This window comes from Triplophysa dalaica, chromosome 16 (assembly GCF_015846415.1).
Source record: "Triplophysa dalaica isolate WHDGS20190420 chromosome 16, ASM1584641v1, whole genome shotgun sequence".
Taxonomy (NCBI): domain Eukaryota; kingdom Metazoa; phylum Chordata; class Actinopteri; order Cypriniformes; family Nemacheilidae; genus Triplophysa; species Triplophysa dalaica.
The window spans coordinates 8,714,698-8,734,668 of record NC_079557.1 but is presented as its reverse complement, the minus strand read 5'-3'; the positions used below and the strand labels follow the sequence as shown (position 1 = coordinate 8,734,668).

The 19,971-nt window shown below is 38.3% G+C and overlaps 1 protein-coding gene across 3 annotated transcripts; it reads right to left on the bottom strand.

Annotated features, from left to right (window-relative positions):
* Positions 1–747: 747 nt before the first annotated feature.
* csnk1a1 (casein kinase 1, alpha 1) lies at positions 748–19,857 on the bottom strand. 3 transcript variants are annotated; one of them, XM_056769028.1, is made up of 12 exons: positions 19,402–19,857; positions 19,169–19,315; positions 18,758–18,864; positions 15,323–15,449; positions 15,085–15,183; positions 10,548–10,631; positions 8,345–8,484; positions 7,887–7,965; positions 6,479–6,553; positions 5,945–6,051; positions 5,591–5,739; positions 748–2,603 (listed from the first exon to the last, which is right to left on the bottom strand). In XM_056769028.1, the coding sequence occupies exons 2-12, from the start codon at positions 19,289–19,291 to the stop codon at positions 2,596–2,598; spliced, it is 1,098 nt and encodes a 365-aa protein (XP_056625006.1). In that variant the 5' UTR covers positions 19,292–19,315; positions 19,402–19,857; the 3' UTR covers positions 748–2,595. The 3 variants fall into 3 exon arrangements, with proteins under 3 accessions (XP_056625006.1, XP_056625007.1, XP_056625008.1); XM_056769029.1 differs by having other exon boundaries at positions 5,627–5,739; positions 19,169–19,856; XM_056769030.1 differs by lacking the exon at positions 10,548–10,631 and having other exon boundaries at positions 19,169–19,855.
* Between the last annotated feature and the right edge of the window lie 114 nt (positions 19,858–19,971).

Here is a 19,971-nt window from a genome sequence, read left to right as displayed (position 1 = left end):
GCTGGGCACGTGATGGCTGCGTCATGTGCTCAGCTCTGGATGAAGTCCAACACGCCTCTAGATTAAATTACGCAGTTACAGCAGTCCAGCGTGCGATCACGTGCACTCTTCACAGGACTGCACCTCCATAAAGGGCAGAGCCTTTAGTGGGCAAGAAGTCATTCATACTGTATGAATTAGATCCGTCTTTAAATAATACACGAACGGCTACACAAAGCAATTTTAACCGTGTTTTGCGAGTAACGTTACTTTTTGTGCAGCGGAACCACTTGCATGCAGTTACACATATTGGCCCTTTTTGTTGAGCAGGTTTGTTGTCTGGACCTTAAGTGAGACAGCAGCTGTTTTGTGCATGTGTTGATCTGACAACAGTTGAAATGCCTCTCCCCACCAGCCATGCTCTTTGTACACTGGTGTGGCCCAGCCCGGGATATCCCTTCCCCCCTCCACACTGCTGTTCACTTTCCTCAAGTGTTAGTAACTTCAAACTTTCCATTTGACTCACTATACTTGTTCTCATCAGACCTGAAACTAATTTATCATTTCAAGACCTTAAGAAATAAGACGTATGACTTGAATCACCTATGTAGAGTTTAAAGTGTCACTCAGCAGTACTGAAATATATGTACTTGATAAAAAGAACATTATTACAATGAATACTGGTGAAATGTATAGTGAAGTTAACAAAGTGTTGCCACCAGTTCAGTGTTGGTGGTGTAAATAAGCACATCAATAAATTTCCACACCTGCCATTTGAAGCCATTTTAATATTTACAGATATAAATCCTGGATATTTAAAACACCACGAGCACCTAGAACTACCCACCACCCCCACAAGAACAACTTTCCTGAAATAAAGAAACACCTTTCGCTCTCACCACAAAGATGTCCCTCTCAACATTTGGGACAAACATTTTTCGACGCGTCCTTTTTTGAGATACAAGCATTAAGCTTTTTCTCTAAAGCATGTCATTGTTTAAAAAAAACAACAAAAAGTCTGATGCCTGGTTGTGTGGAAGGTTAATATATATGTGCAATGACTATAGACTTGATACCTGAATAAAGGGCAAAGGAGGCGATAAAACCTAGTGATCCAATTGCATGCATTTTTGTAAAATTACAGAGACTGGGACAGCAATTATGAGAAGTCATTTTAATTTATTCTGACATGCTAAAAGGGAATAAATTACACTCTTATAGAATGCCCAGCTGTCAAGTATTTTAAGCTGGTTCTGAGGGACAGTTTGGAGGTTAGGGGAAAAAGCCAAGTTACTTGTGTGCCTTGTGGCTAAAGGCTGAAGAAAACAAACAAACAAACAAAACTGCTCTTGCCTCACAAGACCAAAACTATATAGAAAAGAAACCCTCCAACACTTTTTGCATTAAAAAAATGAAATGAGCAAAAGATCGCTACTGAACCGCAGCGAAAAAAACTTGTTGCAGAGAGAAAGTCCCAGAGATATTTTACAAGAGGATCTGCTTCACCACAGGAAGAAGCAACAAAAAACCCTTCCCCAAAATTATCAATTTAATACAAGGGAAAGACAACTCTATAAAACTGAAAAAGTATAGTTTTTTTCTGATTAAAAAAAAAGATATATGCATATAAAATGGTAATGGGAAGGGTGGAGTGAGCACATTTTTCTCAAGACAGAACATGGAGGCTATCATAGCAATTAATCTTACGAACGGTTACCTTCTCAAATCAACATGAACTTTAAAAAAAAAAGACAAAAACCCAGATCATTGATGCATACAATTGTCATCTAAGCAGTTAACATACAGGTTTAGTGATGCCTAATTTGTAATGAATATGCTTTTGTGGAGTTTATTCCTTTATTTATTTTTTTAGACTTCAGAATACCAAGTACAATATAGTTAATGCAGCGTTCTAAAGAGAAACCTAGTAGTCACTAGAATGTTTTTTTTATCTTCACATTAGAAGCTCTCTAGCACATCAGCAGGCAGAATTGTTTTTATCTTTTTAGAAAAAAAAATCCAATGTTTGCCTTGTAATTATTTAGATACATTTAAAACAACTTTGCTTGAGAAAAAAAACTGAAGGACGACAATGTCTCAGATGTCTCCATTCTGACAGAAGAATGTCTGGGTTCGTGCCACTCTTGGTGACGATAGATGAAGGGGTAACGGGACAAAACTGCTCTTATGGGCAACCGAAAACTGAAGGAGGACCCAAACTGCTTTCCTGAAGGAGAAAACTCGGGAAAATATTGGCATGTGCACACATATCCCCAGTGAGTCAACCACATTCTACAGTTTTCAGTTTCAAAGGAGGGGGTAAAAGTCTTAAGGAACAGGACAATAGAAAAGGCTACAGCTTCCATCTCCAAAACCAAGCCTGCTTTCTGTGTGAATATAGTATATACATACCAATATATAGATATATGCAGAGCATGTTATCTATATATACCGATTACATATATAGTATATGGAACAAAAGTTCTTTAACAGGAAAAAGGTTGCCCACAGTGCCTGGCAGGGTCTGGTGAATTTGATCCTAGATGCCGGGATGTGATCGGAAGGCAAATCCTGCTACGACCAACTCTGCTCTGCTTCATTACATTGTCTTAATGCTTAGAAACCTGCAAGAGAGAGAAAAAGATGGGAGAGATAGAGAGGAGAGTGTTAAGAGTTAGCACCACAGAGCTGAATGGGTTTGAGCAACTGTAATCAATGTGGCCAACCCAGTCAGAGCATTACTCAATCCTGGAAGAGAGAAAGTGCACAGTCATCAGTCCCTCACTGCAGTTAAGTCCAGACTTGCTGCATAGAATCTGAGGAAAACATGCGTGTCATCAAACTCAGGAGGGCTCATAGGATCAACTATCATAACAACGGCCGTTGGATTACCATCTCACTACATGAAGTCTTATTAACAGCTAGTATCTAGAAACTGCTTACCTGTTCTGTTACAAACACTACAAGCATACTGGCTTCAAATAATCTCACTAGTTCTCAATGACCAAACCATGACAACCACAACACGCCCCTAAACAGATACAATAGGCCTTTATGCTAGTAGCCCTGATAGGTTCAGAAAGGAGGCAAGCATAACCTCGGTTTGTAGTATAATCGTCATAAACAATTTCAAGTCACAAGCATCCCTATATAACATAAAAAAGATCTCCAGATGTTTGAACGCATGTTGAAATGTTTCCAGCACTACGACATGTCCTATTTTACAATCAATCGGCTTTTACCCAAGGTAAGGCATTAAATCTAATCATACGGAGTCATTTTAACATGGCAGTTGCAACATTAACAAGAAAGATATTGCTAATTTTCAGGAAATTAAGAAAATATATAGTTGCCCGTCTTCTTAAGAAAGTTAAGAAGTAAATGGGTGGTGATTTTAAACGAATCCCTTATATGGCTGAAGCTTGCGTTTCATGTTTCAAAAGCCTCAAACAAGTATGAGTAGTCTTTCAGGTTCTGCTTATTTATGTCACCGCTTGTGTCATTTATAGCTAATCCACAATGGAAAGTTGATCCAAACTGGTTGCCGAGTAACCGGATTGTTAAGTTTCAGCCGCTAGTACTTGTCGAGTGTAGTTTCATATAACTACAGCAGCCTTGACATTTATGCAGACACAAATGGATCTTTGAACAGCATGGAAAAAAGAGAGCGCGAAAGAGATGTGGATGCGGTCGACTAAAAACGAGGAGGACAAGATCTAAATTTATTGAGCTGAGAAAATATGCTGATTCAGTGCTCTCTGAACAAATATCACAACAAAGCAAAACAAGCTCACATTTGCCATGTCTTCGCTTGTGGACTTGTGCTGGTAGCCAAGAAACCAACAACAAATCCTCTGCAAATAAGTTCTTACAAGCGCGAGGACTACTGGACTTTGCCACTTAAATTCTTGGCTGTGGCTTTAGAGCGGCGTTCAAAATGGCTGTTAAAGAGACCGCGCGCTATTTCTTGGATCAATGGATTAATCTACGAATGTTTGATCTCTGCCTCTATTCAAATGAAACAATAGTGTTTTTAAACAGGATGCATTGCATGGTCTGTGTTTAGAGGAGGGGTGCAATCAAACTAAAACAGCATGCACAAAGGATTAGGCCAACACTACCTCATCAGCAAGTGCTATTCTTAGTCCTGCCGCTTTTAACAGCAGTTGTCCTCTTGGTCTCTGCCTTAATTTGGGATGAACGTGGAGAAAAGCAGGAAGACAGTTTTGTTCTCATTGCATTCATGAATGTTTCAAGATGATGTGCTAACCCACAGGGGTGTTCAAAGCAGTAAACAAAAATGGCTGCATGCCCTAACAGCAAATATTCAACTCAATTATACAATCCTTTTAAGGGAAGAATATCTAGCTGCAACTGCCACATTAAAAAATCCTAGTCTATTGCTGGTATTAATATTTATCCACTCACACCCTAAAAATATCTTGCAGGGCTGTATTTTAAATCTAGCGTCCCAACTTTCCCACTGAAATCTGACTTTACAGATGTGAAATGAAGGACTATACTAATTTTATCCCCTAATAAGGGCTGTAACAATTCTAAAAAAAATTATTACATTAAATAAGTGTATAAAGTTTAGAGCATCTAACACCCATCTGCAAAAAGATTAGACAGAATACTGCTGTTGTCTCTGTTCAAAGCACAAAAGAACAGTGGAAGAGGGTCTTTTCCACTTAACTGTGTACTCCTTTGTGTCAAGCCTACTCCGCATTAGGTGTACAGCAGATTTAGACCACACTAAAGCCTGCCATCTGACCAAGTCTACTTAGTTCTAATGTAGTACGAAACAGACCGCATTTACTTATTAACATCACTTTCAATCATCAACAGTAAGTGAACAGATCTATCTTAGCAAATAGCATGTCTAGGTTTATAAAAGATGACCATCCAAAACCCCCAACAGAAATCCAGCAGGAGTTTTTATCTTTTCATGCAGAGAAAACATCCAAGTCCATATATCTAGGACAGGCAATTCCTTTTGAAGAAGAGATCTAGGTCTAGAATCACAAAAACATTACTGTTGAGTGACCACATGAACATTTCAACAAAAAACACAATAACACTTCCCCAACACCAAACAGAGAATAGTACAGTAAGAATCAATGAGCAGATATAGAAATGACTTGGTCTTGGTTAGTCTTTGGTTAGAAATCACTCCCACGTATCCATGTACAGTAGAGTTTGAGATCATTACAATTAAGACTACAAGTGTTAGATCCAGGAACAATGATTTGTAGAAATCTGTCAAATAGAGCATCCCGTTTGGAAAAGGGTTAATTTAAGGGATGGTTATTTGACATTCACAGAAAGACTATAAAGCCAACCCTTCGTCCCAGAGAAGAATAAACATATTGGTTCAAAGTTAGTAGTCAAATTTCCCAAGGACGTCTTTGCTTTTGCACAACATACCAATTGAATATATTTTTCTTTTACTTTTGAGGGGGTGTGCATCCTTGAACTAACACCGTTTCTTTGTATTTCATGAATTTTGGGGGGAGCGAATGTTCCAAATCCACTTTTTTTTACTAAATATGCAAGCAATTGGTGTCTCTGTTTAAGTGCTGAAAACGTCGCTTGGCTGTTTGCTACTAACCTTTCATGTTACTCTTGGGTTTGTCAGTTTGCTTGCCTGTGGGGGTTTGTGCCTGTTGCCCCTGTCCCCCTGAGGAGGCTGCTTGCTGTGCTGCTTTCTGCTTCAGCATGGTCCAGTCAAACGTGTAGTCATACTGGTGGTTTAGAGTCCTGAGGAAGACAGTGGTATTGAGCACATATATGCATTAAGACAGCTACCAAAAATAAACAGTTTCAAACTAAAAGATGTTAAAATGACTTTCCACATTCCCAATATTGTAATACTATTTGGGACCACAGTGTCTACTATTTGGTAAACAAATCATAACAAGCAAGTTTTGCTGGCCCTTATTCATGTAAGGCAATTGGCAAGCACCTGAAGAGAATGCGGAAAAGCTGACGCAAGTACATGTAGTCCGGTGCTTCTTCAAACCGCAACCCACGACAGTAGTTCAGGTACATGGCAAACTCTGCTGGGAACCCCTGGAGAAATACCCAAACAAAGACGTGTTAAGACAAATTGAGAAAGATCTATACAATATCCTCAGAAACTTCATGTTAGCTTGACCTGCTACTTTCCTTGGGAATGGAAGATATTAAAATATTTTTTCCTATTTTAGGTTTCTAAAGGATAGGTTCATAGTGTCCAGTTTTAAAAGGAAAATACAAAGTCATGCTGTGTAGAAACAAAAATGAAAAGTAATGCACTTAAGATCAGATGTTTTATAAGCATCTTAAATTGGAGATTATCCAAATGTATAACAAACAGTGTGTAAACATTAAGAAATATGCATTAGAAAATTCAGGAAATTTTAAGATGTGCAAGTCCAGCAAGATGTCAAAATGTCTTAAGCAAAGCACAAGGTTGTGGATTTTAACAGTGTTTGAGAGAATGCATATTTTCACATACCTTACACAACACCTCAACAGGGGTCGACATCTTTTTCTCACTAATCTTCTCATACTTCTGTTTCTTTGTCGCAGCCTGGAGGAGAAAATATAAATATTGCACAATATATTCTGATACTGACATGGTGGTTCAACAGTGTGCAATCTAGTGTTGTCAAGGTACCAAAATTTCAGTAGTCAGTACCAAAACCAGTAAAAGTCCACGTTTCTCTGTACCAATTTCGGTACCAAAGCAAAACACCAGTACATGCCAATTGAAACACAACTTTATTAATAAAGCCCACTGTTAATATAAATGTATACAATATGGCATTGCTTTTTATACAAGTTAATTGTTGCTGAAACTGTTGGGTGCTCACTGGGGTCTTTCATGCTGATAAACATCCTCCTCAGTTTGCTGCTGTAAAAGACAAATAGAATAAACTTCAATAAGGCAACTGACTGAATAACCATGCAAATGCAACATAAGAACAAACCTCAGTTTTTACAATGGATTTACACAAGATTACTTATTTCAAGGTAAATTACATATTCAAATTATGAATGCAACAGATATAATTATTTTAGTTTAAATATGGATTTTAAAACCTAAGAATTATCTATCCAAGAATATATATTTTTCTGACTTGGTGATATTAACAACATACATGGACTGCAAGTCATACATCTATTGTTTTCTAGCAAATAGATTTAGGATATATAAAATAAGTACTGTAAACCCCATCATGTCCTCCCATTTGTTTTACCACATTATAATTATAAAAGCATTAAATGGTTAATAAGGACACTTGACTAGATTAGCAGTCACTGATAAATTAACACGCAAACAGTGACGCTAATTTCAATATAACCTTTAACTTTCATAACAGAACAACATTCATAATGCAACCGCTAACAGAATTTGAAACTTACCGCTTATTCTTGTTCAAATAAATCCAGATGTTTCCTCCTTTCACCACAAAACTCCGTTCGTTTTCTTCATGATATGCCTTAAATCTGAAGTATTACTGTGTGCAGCACAGAGTATCTCTTGTGGATCGGAGCCGCGCTTATCCGCTCATCACGTCTTATTGCGTCTATAAAAGGTTTCAGACTGACAACTTGTCAGACTGCGCATCAGTACCCGGTTGACTCTGTACATCGGTGGTACTGGGTCTTATGAAAATTAGGTCCCACCAACTTTTTTTACTTTTAGGTACCAACTGTGACCCGACGTACCAGGACTTTTGACAACACTAGTGCAATCCCACAGCACTGAGGGCCATAAATAAACCGGCTGAAAGAAGATTTACAGCACTTTTTTAGGCACCACCTGTTGGCCTGTTTCATGTTGCCTTGTATTCTCTATCCCTGGGCCCAGGGGGAAAAATTATGCAATTGATTGGAGTATAAAAACACCGATAGCTTACCTTCAGTCCTTGCCATGGCAGGCTGGTTCTGTTGAAGTACATCAGCACATATCCTAGCGACTCCATGTCATCTCGTCGACTATAAATAAAAACAATATAAGCAAATCTGAGGGAAGGTCTTTTAAACGCTTCAAAGATAATGTCCAAAATAGTTTAGTAGTGTGCAGAATCCAAGCAGGGTGATTGAGTAAACCAACCCTAAATTAAATTGCTAACCACTGACATGCCTCTAATGAACGGATAAATGTTGCCAATTAATCATGATGCTTATTAAATGATTACGACATCAAGATGTCATGATACTTAAGTAAGGTTACTTCTCAACAAAAATAACTTTATAATGGTATGTCAGCACAGCAAAATCTTGACTTACAAAACGTTACAGCCCAATGATCCAATACAATGGAAACATAAGCTGATGGAATGCCATACAACGGACGCTGCTTACGAACTATTACCTCTGCTCAATGCCCAAGTGCGCGTTGATGCTGGCATAGCGAGCTGTGCCTGTGAGATTTTTGTCTTCTCTGTATGGTATGTGCTGTCGTGTCCTGTTGTCTCTGTATTTCTTGGCCAGACCAAAGTCAATGAGGAACAACTATACAAACAAAGTGAAAAGAGAAACACAAACAAAGGCAATTCATTTTAAGAACTGACTAGAAACAAGACAGGAAACATCGCAAACTTATTTTTCCTTTTCTTCCAACTTCCCTCTGTGCTCTTCCCCATGAACTCTAGCCTTTCTCTTGAACCTCAGAATTAAGAAAATAAGTGACTTATCAAGAAAGTGATGGGGGGGAAGTCTACAACAAAAATAAGGCTTACTGGAAAATTACCTTTATCCAACCAGTGGAAAAGTGCGTTCTCAGGCTGTCATTGAAATCTTTATCATCTGTGACACGCCACACACACCTAGACGCTACAGTCCCAGAGGCAGCAGTCATATTGTAAAGCATCTACTCAGGCATGCCACTGTTTTCCCATCAAGGAAATGAGTTACCCCAACCATGAGATTTCATTTAGATGGTTCAAGGCAGGGAAATTGTTTTCAGTCAATGCTTACTAGAAATCCATGGATATTGTTACAAAGCTATTAGCACCCTCCTCTTTAACATAGAGCACCCAAAATAACAAACTTAGTCTTGAAATGTATTAATAAATTGTAGACAATATGCATAAGACTCAAAAAGTTCCCTAAATAAAACAATTTAAAGGGGAGTTGCCATAGTGTTTCATGCATTTTGACTTCTTTACCATGTTAAACATGCTCAACTTGTCATAAAAACATTGGATGCATGACGTATTTCTGTGCTCGATACACTCCCCCAACATTCGTATAGGTTACGTAAAGTTTTTTTCAAACATGAAATTCCCCTTACACAACAACTTTTTCTTTTCTTTGTCCCTTATTGGACAATCCTTCCAGAAAAGCACACCCACGTATCAACCCGCGAAAGCGAGATGAAAGAGCACGCCCACGCATCAACCAGGGAGAGCGGGAGAAGGAGCATGCACACACATTAACCAGCAGAAGCAAGAGAGAGAGCACTGCGTTCGCAAAGTTCAGCTGAGTTTGTTTGTTAACTGCTTTTTATAGAGGAATGTTAAATAAATGGTGGATATAACGCTGTAATTGGAGATCGTTTGAAACTGATAGATGGAGGGGTAAGTGAAACGAAGTCATATGTCTGTTTTGTTCGCAATCGCAGCGTACGTACATTATGTAAAAACACAATTTTCAACTGTAATGCGATGATGTATTGGATGCTCGTGCTGTAGTCCCGCCCCCCCTGCAGACGTTCAGGGCTTTTTGGTTTTCGGAAATAATCGGACAGCATTATGTCTATTGTAGATGTGATCAAATTAAAGACTCTTCTAAGATATGAAGAATGCAGTACTACTCTAGGTACTCAAGATTAATATGAGATTGGCAGAAACTGGGTGTTACGTCAGCTATAAAAAGAGTGCAAAATTATTCAACCTGCAATATAAGGTACGAGTATTTAGCCAAAGCCCATAGCCACATGACCTTTTATCATTTTAACTGCATGTCAATGTTCTAACGGATACAAACAACCTCCGGTTTTACGGGTTAAAACACCCCCACACATGTATGTTTTTGTTGAATTTAAACTTAACAAGCATTTGGACAAGAATTTCCTTCACACCTGAGCCATAAGAAAAATATAGGTCATTAATAAACAAGCAAATCTCAATGCAACACGTTCAATTTTCTGGCAAGAGTTCAGAGATCAAGCACAGCACAACGTACATGTGGCTTTGTTGTGCAATTGGTTGCATGTTAGCAACAGTGTTAGTGGAAATATCTCCACAAATTAAGGGAATTCACGTAAACCATCTATTTTCCAATAAAACTTGAAAATCATGACGTAACCCTTTAAAACACTATTGGACTGAGAACAATTTTAGAAATAAGAGTACAAATTTAACATTTCACTAGCCATGACCTTCGTCCCCCTGTACAAAGATGCCTGTAATTTGGATTAGGATTTAATCTATTTGTGTTTAGCATGTGTGTCTGGTTTGATGCCAACAAACGTTAATGGTTATTATTAAAAATAAAATAAATAAAAATGGAAAAACAAAACGCAAGGAAAAATAATTTTGGGGGATTATTAGGAGGTGGTTGTGGGTTCAGACCTGGTTTAATCCTGAGAAAGATGGGTCCTGAGAAGAACTAACAGCCAAGCTTCTTTTCCTCTTCCCCACTGGAGATTCTAAACACTGAACAGACAATAGAGGGTGCAGTGCATCAAACAGTATTGCTGACAACCGCACAAGGCCAGCGCAGACAGGCAACACCAAGGCTCAGAAAAAGAACGTGAGGAAGAGCAGAAATAGGGGAAGAGAAAGCCTATGGCAATCCTTCATCCACCAGCAAGCATCCAAGCTAAAAGTCAAAGGAGGCTCTGCTAATGGTAGACGTCTTCCCATAAGCCTACGCTCGGATAATAGTCAACAGTTTTTTTCAGACCAAATGCAGGGCCTGTTCGCTTCATTGATTTTTGGGCAAGTGAGGCAAACTATACATGGCATCTCTGACCCAAAGGTTAATCTTATATATACACACCAATTTTCCCCAAGCCTGATTCTCTTTTTTGACTTTGCAATGGCTTTTTCTATAAACATTCCGCAGCATTTAACATTAGCTGTGCCATTCAGTGATGAACCAATTGGCTAACCAAAGTGTAAATGAGACAAATGGCACAACTAGGGTTAAGAAAGGCAAACCATTCTTCGCAACGGGCACCTGTTTTAAAAATTAGGTATGAGAAGCTTTAAGAACAAAACCCACCAACCAAAACTCGGCCCCACCCCTTTAAATGGCTTGTGATTCTATGAAGTTGAAGAAAAATTGCATTGGACCACAGTAAGGAAGAGGCTAGAATACTCTGGCATGTGTGGAGGCCAAATCAGGTAAGGATGAAGCTCTGAAGAACTAAAAAAAGCATGAAGTTTAAGAGGTGCATGACTTAACCAGCATGTTACTGCAAAAACAGTTTTAGTTTAGATACAAAAGACAAAATGGGACAGCTTCTGTGAAAGTGACATTCGAGATTCAATAGAGCAGCTCAGGATAAAGCAACAAAACGAGCTATTAGTTTACAGTGGTGCCGAGCAGAGTACGGTTATACACAATGCAATAGAACAACTGTTTGGAGAGTGAAGGACTAAGCCAAGTATGTGCTGGGTAAAAATACTCTTAAAATATGCTGTAACAAAGGAGCATACATAAATTAGTTATATGTGCAGGAATAATGATAAGCTTGTTTTGCATTTGAATCTGGGTTTGCTTAAAAGCTACTGCTTAAAATCACACTGCATTTACAAATCACTCACAAGTGCTACCAATTTAGACATGTGGAGCTTGTGTCACCTGTTGGCCTTCATTATTTTTGGTCAAGACATGACCACATGCTTTAGTCTCTCCCAAGCTACGGGTGTTCTTAATGAAAAAGTTTACAGGGTGTTGGATCAAGAGTGGTTATGATCGTATGAGAAATGTTAGAAGGTAAGCAGAAAGCAGTGAATATTTGACTGGAGAGGCCTTTTGACTCCACAAGAAACAGTGGGATCGGCAAAGCAATAGCTAAATCTTCTCACAGGCTGAGTTCAACTGCATTTCTAATGTAAGATTTTCAGAAGTGGATGTCAAAACCTACATTTCCAAAAGCTGGCGTGTGCATCCAAGGTTTTAGTAAAAAAAAAAAAAGTGGAATTTCATATGTATGTATTAAAATAAAAGCTTAAGGCTGGCATTCACACAGACACACAATGGTAAACATTTATTCCAGAAAGCATCGCCAAAAATGGTAATACAGGCTTCAATCGAATTTTGTGTTTTCTTTTCCAAAACTGTTAGACGAGATAACCAGAGCTTGTACTGGGAGGTCATTGTTATTTTCACATCATGCTTTAACTTTGCCAAATGTTGCCTGTCTGCAAGGGCTCAGAATTACGAATTATCTGAAACAAAATAAAAATCAGGCAACTTCTATACATTTGAATAGATAAAACAGTGCAAAGCACTTCAAAAGCTTCTCGGTCCAAGGGAGAAAGAAATTAAAATAACAAACAACCACAAGTCACATATCATACACAAGTTCCATTTTTGAGGTGTGAAAGGCATACAATCCATGTCCACAGATGTACACAGCCAAACCATCAGGTGATTGCAAAACGACCAACATGTTAAGCTGTAAACACGGTGTCTAATTCTAATGAAAGCTAGTACAGGGTTTCTGCAGGTTTCACAAAGTCAAATTTAAGACTTGTTAAGACCTTTTTTTGAACATTATGAATTAAGACCTGTATCACAACTAGGGATGTGACGATGACCGGTTTAATGGTTTACCGTGATAACGTCCATTACTATTAAACCGTACCACTGATACGGCTTGAAAACCCTGTTCAGCATAAAACAGTTATCAAGAGTAGATGCAACATGAAAAGTGGGGTTTCTTCATTTATGTCAGGAGTGTTAATCAGGAGTATTGACATTAGGAACAAAATAACGTGAGACATTATGTGAGATATTCACATATGCTCCTGTGAGTTTGTGACGACAATGCTTCACTAATTAGGACTTTAATCCCAAAATATGCACATCTGTGGAAATTTTGACATACTGACACACGTTTACTGCATACTTCTTTATACAGACCAATCATATTAATTTTTCATTAAATTATGTGATCTGATAAGTTTGAAACTCCATTCAGCTTGTTTCTTCCGTTATGAGCGCAGATGTCTTGGCACTTTCTCCCGGGTCCTAAAGTACACCCAGTTTCTCACAACACACAGACGATTTTCCAAATTGTGTTGTGTTTAAATACATTTTTTACTTAAGGTTAACCAATCTGAACTTGGCATGTTGGTGGCATGAGGTAATTGTTTCCATGACTAATGTGTTATTTATTTGATGTAAATCAAACCAAAGTAAATTTACAGGTGAACTCAATAGCAAATTTGCTTTACAAGTACTTTTTTGACATTCCCAGACCATGTTAATAAAGCTGTGATAATATTGATAATGTTGTTCACTATAACTGATTTGAAATTTTCACACAGATACATCTTTAATCAAGACATAAAAAACACATACCCAACATTCCCAGATCAATCGCATTCTTGCATACGAAGCAGTAGGATTCAAAAAACGTTGTTAGCAACTGGCTTTAGCCAAGCCTTTAACTCTTTCAAGCCATGGCCACAAAACATCCATTCAGATCATATCACAGACTTTATGTCAAGATTTGGATAATTTTTCTGAGCAGCAAAAAATAGGGGGAAAAAACAAACTTTGTTTTTCATTTACCTAATGTTTACATTAAGTGTTTCTCAGAATGTGAGAATCTGAGAATTTTATTAGATTAACAAAACATGTCATTCAATTTAATTCTAAACATAATTTTATTAAATATGGGCAGTTTTAAGAAGTGAATGTGAAGAGAAAATTGCAGCAGTTTCAGTCCTGATACAAAGAAACTTCTAAACCATTATCTTCCAGGCTACATCATGTATATAATATTTTAAAGAGACAGACAATATGTATAACTAATGGGTTTGGCACAAATGTGCAGTGAGAGTAATCCTCTGTATATGACGGACAGATCTTTAGAGATCAGAAAGAAAGCTTAAAGGTTGCCGTAGCTTCAACTTCGAGTACACAGTAATGTACACACACATTTACAGCAGCGGATCTTTCTATTCAAATGCGTTACTGTATTGTGATTGATAAGCGCATCAAAATTACAACAATGACATTTTGACGCATGCTTACTCAGTATTATTATAGATCGCTTATAGTGCAGACCCCGCCAAATATGCAAAAATGCATTATTATACTGAACTCACAGACAGAGTGCATGCTTATAAACGTCTTTCATCGTTCATTTGTCCGCGGGTCACATGCGTTCCGAACCATGAGATGTGATCCGTACGAAATACGGAACAACTAGGATCTGTTTAACCACTTCTAAATAAAATTTGTTTTATGTCTGTGGTACAATCTGAAAGAAACTCACACCAATAACAAAAAGTTGATTGGCTGCAATCTACGTGGCATGTTGGTCTCATTTGTAATCATAAGGCAGGTAGTGCTCATTGAAATGCACGTGTTTGTAAAAAAAGAACTACAACACCACAGATTCGAACAGAAGCATTTAAATGAGCATTAGGGGTAGTGTTACATGGCCGTAGGAAAAGTAAGACCCGTTTAAAATGATTTAAGATCAAGAACATAATACTTCAGTGAATTTAAGACTGTTTAAGGGCTTAAAAAAATATTTAGGAAATCAAGACTTTTTTTACTTTTTACGACCCCGCGGAAACCCTGTAGTAGTTTTAAATATCCAGTCCTTAGATTTCCCACCAAATATTCTTTGTACAACCCAACCATCCCAAATAAGCAAAGCAACATCCAACATAAATATTACGGGGTCTGAGGACAGTGTTCGTCCATGAGAAAAGGGCATTGGGCATTTCCACAATACAGGAGGGTGGTTTTAACCTTAAGTCATGACATCTTTCCTATTTTGAAGGAAAAGGAAACCACAGAGATCTGCGGATTTAACACTAACTGCATTTCATGAATTACAGCCGAACGTCCCTGTCACTTATAAAAGGATAACATTGATTCTCTTTCATTACACAAAGGAAGTGGTTAGAAGTTTACCTTATTACAATGACGGCCAATACCCATTAAAAAGTTGTCTGGCTTGATATCTCTGTGGATGAAGTTTTTTGTGTGCACATACTCGATTCTGCTAATCATCTGTGAAAGCAAAATAATGGAGGCAAAGTTTAGGCCACAGGATACTTTAATAATAAGGTTAGTAACACACAAATAATCAAAAACCTGCTATTCATTTTTAAAGGAATCGTTATTTTATAACACAAACGCTCAATCTTACCTGATCGGCAAGCATTAGAACGGTTTTCATTGTAAATCTGCGAGAACAGAAGTTAAAGAGATCCTCCAGGCTTGGCCCCAGTAGGTCCATCACTAGGACGTTATAGTCCTTTTCTTGGCCATACCACCTGAAAAACAGCATTGCGCATCGATCAGAACTGATTGATTGCATATCGATTACAAAAACATTTTTTGGTGTAAAAAAGCTATGCTGTGATTTCTAAAAACAAAGTCCAAGTCTACATCCAATAACTTCAGTGATGCATGACACGTTTACATTATGAGATTTAGTTTAATCAGTTTAAGCTGCTTAAATTGAATTTAGCTGAAACGATGGAGACATTACTCTTATCAATTAAGGAAGCGAGTTAACAGCACACCCTGCAGACAATGGCATCCAATATATCCAGCTTGGTGACATGTCTGTGTGTAGACTTTTTTTTTCGTTGAGTAACGTTGTGACTTTTACACTGCCCCATTAGAGTATGCAATCATTTTGTAATTACTGTACAGTGTACGCCAAATATTTGTACTTCAAACAGTATTCTATAATACCAACAATATGCAGCACAAAAATCTTCCATCAAACCACATACAGGCTACTCCATCAGAATCAAATGTTAAAGTTATATTAACCAAAACATAAGTGCAGTTTATAAAAAAACATCCAAGTAGGTTTTATAAACTTTAGGCCACTGGATTTACATCCACACAACCAAGCAGGTGGAGGTTCAAAAGATCCCCACATTTAGCTAAAACATTGCTACAGCAGTCACCAAGCAACCACCGTGCTAGAGTCTCCCAAACAAAGAGGTATTGTGGAGACAAGGTGCAGCAGTAGACGGGTGTCTGTTCATCTATCTGTGCCGGCAAAGCAACATCTACGGTTTTATAACAAGAAGTGTACTTTGAACTGCAAACATACTGTCAAACGTTACAATATCTCCGCAGTACTAGCCACTTATAACAACCAGTGATAACATTATTTTGAAGCGATCCACTTATAACAATCAAGCTTGATTTTCAGATGGAATACCTAGACAACGTTATGCCAATGACAACCGTTTAAATTCTTTAGAATTAATCAGAAAAAGTTCTCTCTAGATTTGATCTGAAATGTATTATCACATTTATCAAATGATCTAAAACAAACTAGTTTAAACCAACTTTGTTATCTTAACACTGCAGTGTAGATTACGCCAAATAACACCTAACTTTCCTAGAATGGTTACAGAATTCATTTCGATGGCAGCAGTAATCTCTTGCTTACGGAAACTACAGGCCTCGCTGTGGGATGCTCATTTCCTCTTATCAAAGCAAAAACTGAAGGAAAGGCTAAACAAAACAGCAGTGAAGCTACAGCTGAAGATTTTCCCTAAGCTGCAACTTCCAACACAAGCAAGTTAAACTATAAGCAACTGGTGTTGGTATGCATTTTCAATAAAATGAAGCAGCGAAACACTCTCCTATGATTGAGATTACATAAAAGACTTTAAAGAGCACACAAAGCTCTTTTCTTTCATTAGCAAATGCAATGAGTGGATTTAGGGAGTGTGGGGGAGGGAGATCTACCCTGTATCTCGATCAGCTCCCTTGCTTCCGAGGTTGTGAATTAGTATATCGTATGCATCGTATGCACAGGTTCGGGCACTGGCTCACTTCACATTGGGACCATGTTCCCTTATTTTCTGTGACGTGACTGCTTAAGCTCGTTGGGATACTACACAGCTGGTTTTAATTAACAACCTAGGGAGCATCGATGCTCACCGGTTTATGCATTACATTGTGGGAATTTTAAGGGAACGAACGTTTCAGTGCACTGGAAGGATTTTGCCACTGAGACACCCTTAAAATGACCGACTCCCTGATAAATTCAATGACTACCGAACAAGGGAGCTGATTGAGACACAGCCTGTGTGGCAGGTTTTCCAAGTTGAAGTACCTGGTGACTGAAACCAGACCTTTTACACATCCTTTCGGGAAATTAAATTGAGTAAAACATCATAAATGAATGTAACGTTCACTCAAGGGAATTCAGACTAAGGAGGTTAATAAGCCTGTTGGCAGTGAACATTTTTTTAAACATGGTTGAGCACACCACCTTACATTTAGCACAAAATCATTCAAACGTCTGAGCACATCTATAGTAAGAGTTATTTAGCTTCAACTGCACAGGGTTAAAAAACTATGTCGAGGGGTTAAGATTTATTATCAACCACGGTGCTATCATCACGAAATGTCATAAGAATAAAAACGACCAAAAGCAATCTGCAATGGCAGTTTATTGATAAACGGGACATTCATGATAACATTTACCTCTCATGTTTTGCCAGATGGATTAAAATTCACAGGCACAAAACATCATGGACAACAGATCATAGAAATTAGGGTTTTTAATGGAGATTAGAACGATTTAACAAGTACTAACCATAATACAAATAATTACAAATGTACTTAACATTGGCCAAACTACAAGAGCTTACATAAAACGAAAGAAAACAAACTTAGAATTAAAAATGAAAGCAGTAATTAATTTAACCACATTAATAAGAATTGATAACACCACAACCACCACCCAAGAAAGACTTTAGCAATCGATGTCTTAAACACGTGACGACTAAAGTGCGTCATGTACCTTCAATGACAAAATCTCAATTTGAACAACTATGACTAACCATATAGTTTAAACCTGACCTGTTTTAATCGAACAAGAAACACTGCATCTTATAATCTTTAGACAAACACTGGAAGCATCCGACTAATTATCAGTCATAAATGAGAATAAACTATATGGCATTACACACACGAATCTTAAAGACGTTTTTGCAATGTTTAACAAAGTTAATTTGGCTCAGTCACCTTGAGAACAGAGAAGCTGTCTCACTAGGCCCTGAAACTTGTTTCCTCTCATCCGCCATTTTCTGATCGAGAGGGAGGACATGTTGAACAAACACAACAAAAGAGCAGCGGCCATTTCCCACTCACGTCTTACTCATTACACACCAGCACACAAACACGCAATTCATGACCAAATGCCATTCATTATAACGCATAAGACCTTTATAAGAACAGTTAATGGATTTAAAGACATTTTACCATCCGTCTTGTATAAAGAAGCGCAAGCGCTAATGGTCAGGCTAGTTAGCTTGTCAGCTATTTCCCTGTGTAACGTTACATTACATTTGATCGATGTACGTTACAGTTAAAATGGTTGTTGGGCTCAATAATCCGAAGACCTAACGTGTAGTGAGCATTTATGGATGCGTACTTTGAACTCGACCCGTCGGTTTCGATCTTCTAACGTTAGTCATTCAACCCAAGACAGACCAATATCGTTCAGCTAACACAACAGCCCCCGATAAAAGGTTATGCAATCAAACTTCAATTTATTATTATTACTAATTTCATCAGGCTTTATTTATTCAAACGTACTGACCTGATGTGTGGGATCCCGACTCCACCCTGGAGAATTTTGTACAACTTGCTTTCATAAAGGAGTTGAGGATGTCTGGCTTTCTGTGACTCCAATTTCACGGCTACCTCCTGAGAATATAAAAAACGACCATTTCGTTATTAATTTGTAGCATACAAACCATATTTACACATGGAAACAAACTATAAGTTTCTGGTATACACAATCCCTATGTTTAATAACGTGAACTGTTATCTCTAACATCAGCAAACGATCATAATATACAAATATTACAACTTGACAAACTTTCATGGACATGGTGACTATTATATAGGATGCGATCATTTGATTTGTCATGTCCAGAATGTGTTACCAGGAGAGCTAAACAAAATCACTCAATTGAGCATAAGAATTAAACATCAATTTCATCTTTACCTCTCCATTTGTGATGTTGATTGCCAAATAAATGTCACCAAAGGACCCAGATCCGATTTTTCGAACAAGCTTGTATTTCCCACCGACTATAAATTCGGCTTTGGAGCCACTGCTGCTGGCCATGTCCTAAATAATCCGGGAAGTTTTCTGAAAGTGAGTGAAAGGGTGAGGTTTAGGGGGGTTTCTCCCACTTGAAGATTCGGTCCCGTAGAAACAATGCTAACGTTAGCTACCTCAAAATATATATCTTCTTCGTTGGCGGTGTCCTTAACAGCTCACAGCGACGAAACTGAGATGATAGCGGACATTGGTTTCAATAGGACAATCGATGTCTTGACATCGAAGTAAAAAAACAGGACTATTTCCCCTGAGGATGTGGCTTTTTTTCTGTTGAGAAGTTCCCCGAATAACGTTAGCTGACTAGCAGCTTAGCCCTAAAGGACACGGAGTCGACGTCCTCGACGCTTTCGTCAAATCACCTCGCTCTGAGGGACGGGTTTTCTCCTTAACGATGTATTTTACCCCTTTTACAAACGTACATCAAGACGCTCGACGTTTAAGCGCTGAAGAAATTGTAACGTTAGTGAGTCGCTGCTTTCTTCTCAAAGCGCAACCCACTCATTTCGCCATCTTGTACGCCTCGGTGTGAACAGATTATGCTGAGCTGAAAAGAGAGAGACGAGACCGCGCTAAAGCGCGCTGCCGCGGGCAGGGGAGGGGTTCACGCGTGATGTCAGCGGGGCTGCGGAAACGCGCACAGTGAAATAGTTTATAGTAGGGTCAGTGCACCACTTTTGTCCTTT

Bases quoted from the DNA above. Each gene is read 5' to 3' on its own strand.
- csnk1a1 (XM_056769028.1), bottom strand. From the start codon at position 19,291: ATGGCCAGCAGCAGTGGCTCCAAAGCCGAATTTATAGTCGGTGGGAAA. The intron at 10,632-15,084 runs GTAAACTTCTAA...TTGTCTGTTCAG, and splicing joins TTGGCCGTCATTGTAATAAG to TGTTTAGAATCTCCAGTGGG. The intron at 5,740-5,944 runs GTGCTTGCCAAT...TGTCTTCCTCAG, and splicing joins CTTTTCCGCATTCTCTTCAG to GACTCTAAACCACCAGTATG.